Source organism: Nothoprocta perdicaria, unplaced genomic scaffold (genome assembly GCF_003342845.1).
Source record: "Nothoprocta perdicaria isolate Ctin4 unplaced genomic scaffold, notPer1 scaffold_981, whole genome shotgun sequence".
Classification (NCBI taxonomy): Eukaryota; Metazoa; Chordata; class Aves; order Tinamiformes; family Tinamidae; genus Nothoprocta; species Nothoprocta perdicaria.
The window spans coordinates 6,258-8,851 of NW_020456289.1; the positions used below are offsets into that span (position 1 = coordinate 6,258).

Below are 2,594 nucleotides of genomic sequence, written 5' to 3' on the forward strand. Positions count from 1 at the left end.
GGCATGGAGTGGTCGTTGGGAATGAGCGATCATGGGCATGGAGTGGTCGTTGGGAATGAGCGATCATGGGCATGGAGTGGTCGTTGGGAATGAGCCAACGTGGGCATGGAGTGGCCGTCGGGAATGGGCCAACGTGGGCATGGAGTGGCCATTGGGAATGAGCGATCATGGGCATGGAGTGGCCGTTGGGAGTGAGGCACCGTGGGCACGGAGCGGCCGTCGGGAATGAGCCAACGTGGGCATGGAGCGGCCGTTGGGAATGAGCGATCATGGGCACGGAGCGGCCGTCGGGAATGGGCCAACGTGGGCATGGAGCGGCCGTTGGGAATGAGCGATCATGGGCACGGAGCGGCCGTTGGGAATGAGCCAACGTGGGCATGGACTGGTCGTTGGGAATGAGGCGCCGCGGACACGGAGCGGCCGTTGGGAATCAGCAGCCGCGGGCACGGAGCGGCGGTGCCGGTGGGACCCCCACAGCCGCCGGTGGGGCAGGGCCACCCCTGGGTGCTCCCGGCGCCGCGGGGGGCCCTGCCGCCCCACGGGGACCCCCACGCGGCGGGTGGGACACCCCGACAGCGCCGGGGCGGGTGGAGGGCTGGTCGCCCCGTGTGCGGTGTCCCGCGCGCCCGTCCCCACGCGTGTCGCGTGTCGCGTGCCCCACACGTGGCAGGTGTCCCGCGCGCCCGTCCCCACGCGTGTCGCATGTCGCGTGTGCCTGTCCCCTTGCGTGTCATGTGTTGTGTGTGCCTGTCCCCAAACACGGTGGGTGTCCCGCGCGCCTGTCCCCACGCGTGTCGCGTGTCGCGTGCCCCACACGTGGCGGGTGTCCCGTGCGCCTGTCCCCACGCGTGTCGCGTGTCGCGTGCGCCTGTCCCCACGCGTGCCGTGTGCCGCGTGCGCCCGTCCCCACGTGTCGCGTGCGCCTGTCCCCAAACATGGTGGGTGTCCCGCGCGCCTGTCCCCGTGCATGTCGCGTGTCGTGTGCGCCTGTCCCCACGTGTGTCATGTGTCGCGTGCGCCCGTCCCCGCGCGTGTTGCGTGTCGCGTGTGCCTGTCCCTGCGCGTGCCGCGTGCGCCCGTCCCCTTGCATGTTGTGTGTTGCGTGTGCCTGTCCCCACGCGTGTCATGTGTCGCGCGCGCCCGTCCCCACACGTGTCGCGTGCCACGTGCGCCCGTCCCCACGCGTGTTGCGTGCCGCGTGCGCCTGTCCCCACGCGTGTCATGTGTCGCGCGCGCCCGTCCCCGTGCGTGCCGCGTGTCGCGTGTGCCTGTCCCCAAACACAGTGGGTGTCATGTGTGCCTGTCCCCATGCGTGTCGCGTGTCGCGTGCGCCCATCCCCGTGCGTGCCACATGCCACGTGCTCCTGTCCCCAAACACAGTGGGTGTCACGTGCGCCTGTCCCCACGCATGTTGCGTGCCGCGTGCGCCCATCCCCTCGCATGTCGCGTGTCGTGTGCTCCTGTCCCCAAACACAGTGGGTGTCGCGGGCGCCCGTCCCCGTGCGTGTCGCGTGCCGCGTGTGCCTGTCCCCAAACACGGCGGGTGTCACTTGTGCCCGTCCCCGCGCGTGCCGCGTGCGCCTGTCCCCGCGCGTGTCATGTGTCGCGTGCGCCCGTCCCCGCGCGTGCCGCGTGCCCCGTGCGCCCGTCCCCGCGCGTGCCGCGTGCCCCGTGCGCCCGTCCCCATGCGTGTCGCATGTTGCGTGCGCCTGTCCCCACGTGTGCCATGTGTGCCTGTCCCCATGCATGCCACGCGTGCCCATCCCCGTGCGTGCCACGCGTGCCCGTCCCCGCGTGTGTTGCGTGCCGCGTGCCCCGCGCGCCCCGGTAAGGCCGGCCCCTCACCGCGCGCAGCGTGAGCAGCAGGCGCCCGTAGGAGAAGACGATGACGGCCAGCGGCACGCCGAAGCAGAAGCAGAAGAGGAAGAGCACGTAGGACTCGTTGTGCCACTTGTTGCCCGTCGTGTACCAGTCGGGGCCGCACGAGCACTGCAGCCCCTCGGGGATGTACCTGGGCGCACGGGGGGGACACGGCGCTGACGCCCCCGCCGCGCCGCCCGGGCCCCCCGCCGGCGCCCCGCTACCTGCTCCAGCCCAGCAGCGGCGGCGTGGAGGCCGCGAGGCCGAAGAGCCAGGGGAGCGCGCAGCCGAGCGCCGCGTGGCCCCCGCGGAACGTGAAGTTGCCCAGCGGCTTGCAGATCACCAGGAAGCGCTCGAAGGCCACCACGGCGAGCGACCACAGGCTCACCATGCCTGCGGGCGCGCGGGGACGCTCGGCGGGGGGCCGGGCGCGCGGGCGCCCCGCGCTGACCCCTGCGTCCCCCTGTGTCACCTCCGTGTCCCCCTGTGTCCCACTGTGTCCCCCTGTGTCACCTCGGTGTCCCCCCAGTGTCCCCACGTCCCCCTGTGTCCCCCTGTGTCACCTCCGTGTCCCCTGTGTCCCCCTGTGTCACCTCGGTGTCCCCTGTGTCCCCCTGTGTCCCCTCCAGTGTCCCACTGTGTCCCCTGTGTCCCTCCGTGTCCCCCTGTGCCCCCTGTGTCACCTCCGTGTCCCCTGTGTCCCACTGTGTCCCCCTGTGCCCCCTGTGTCCCTC

At 71.9% G+C, this 2,594-nt stretch overlaps 1 protein-coding gene across 1 annotated transcript in view; it reads right to left on the reverse strand.

Annotated features, from left to right (window-relative positions):
• Nucleotides 1-2,285, reverse strand: part of LOC112959337 (blue-sensitive opsin-like) — a gene marked incomplete at its 3' end in the record, with an annotated part of 4,207 nt that extends 1,922 nt beyond the window's left edge. The window contains exons 1-2 of the mRNA XM_026053341.1: nt 2,085-2,285; nt 1,846-2,011 (exon numbers count right to left, since the gene is read on the reverse strand). Of these exons, the coding sequence (XP_025909126.1) occupies nt 1,846-2,011; nt 2,085-2,251 (333 nt within the window). The remainder of the gene's footprint in view (nt 1-1,845; nt 2,012-2,084) is intronic.
• Between the last annotated feature and the right edge of the window lie 309 nt (nt 2,286-2,594).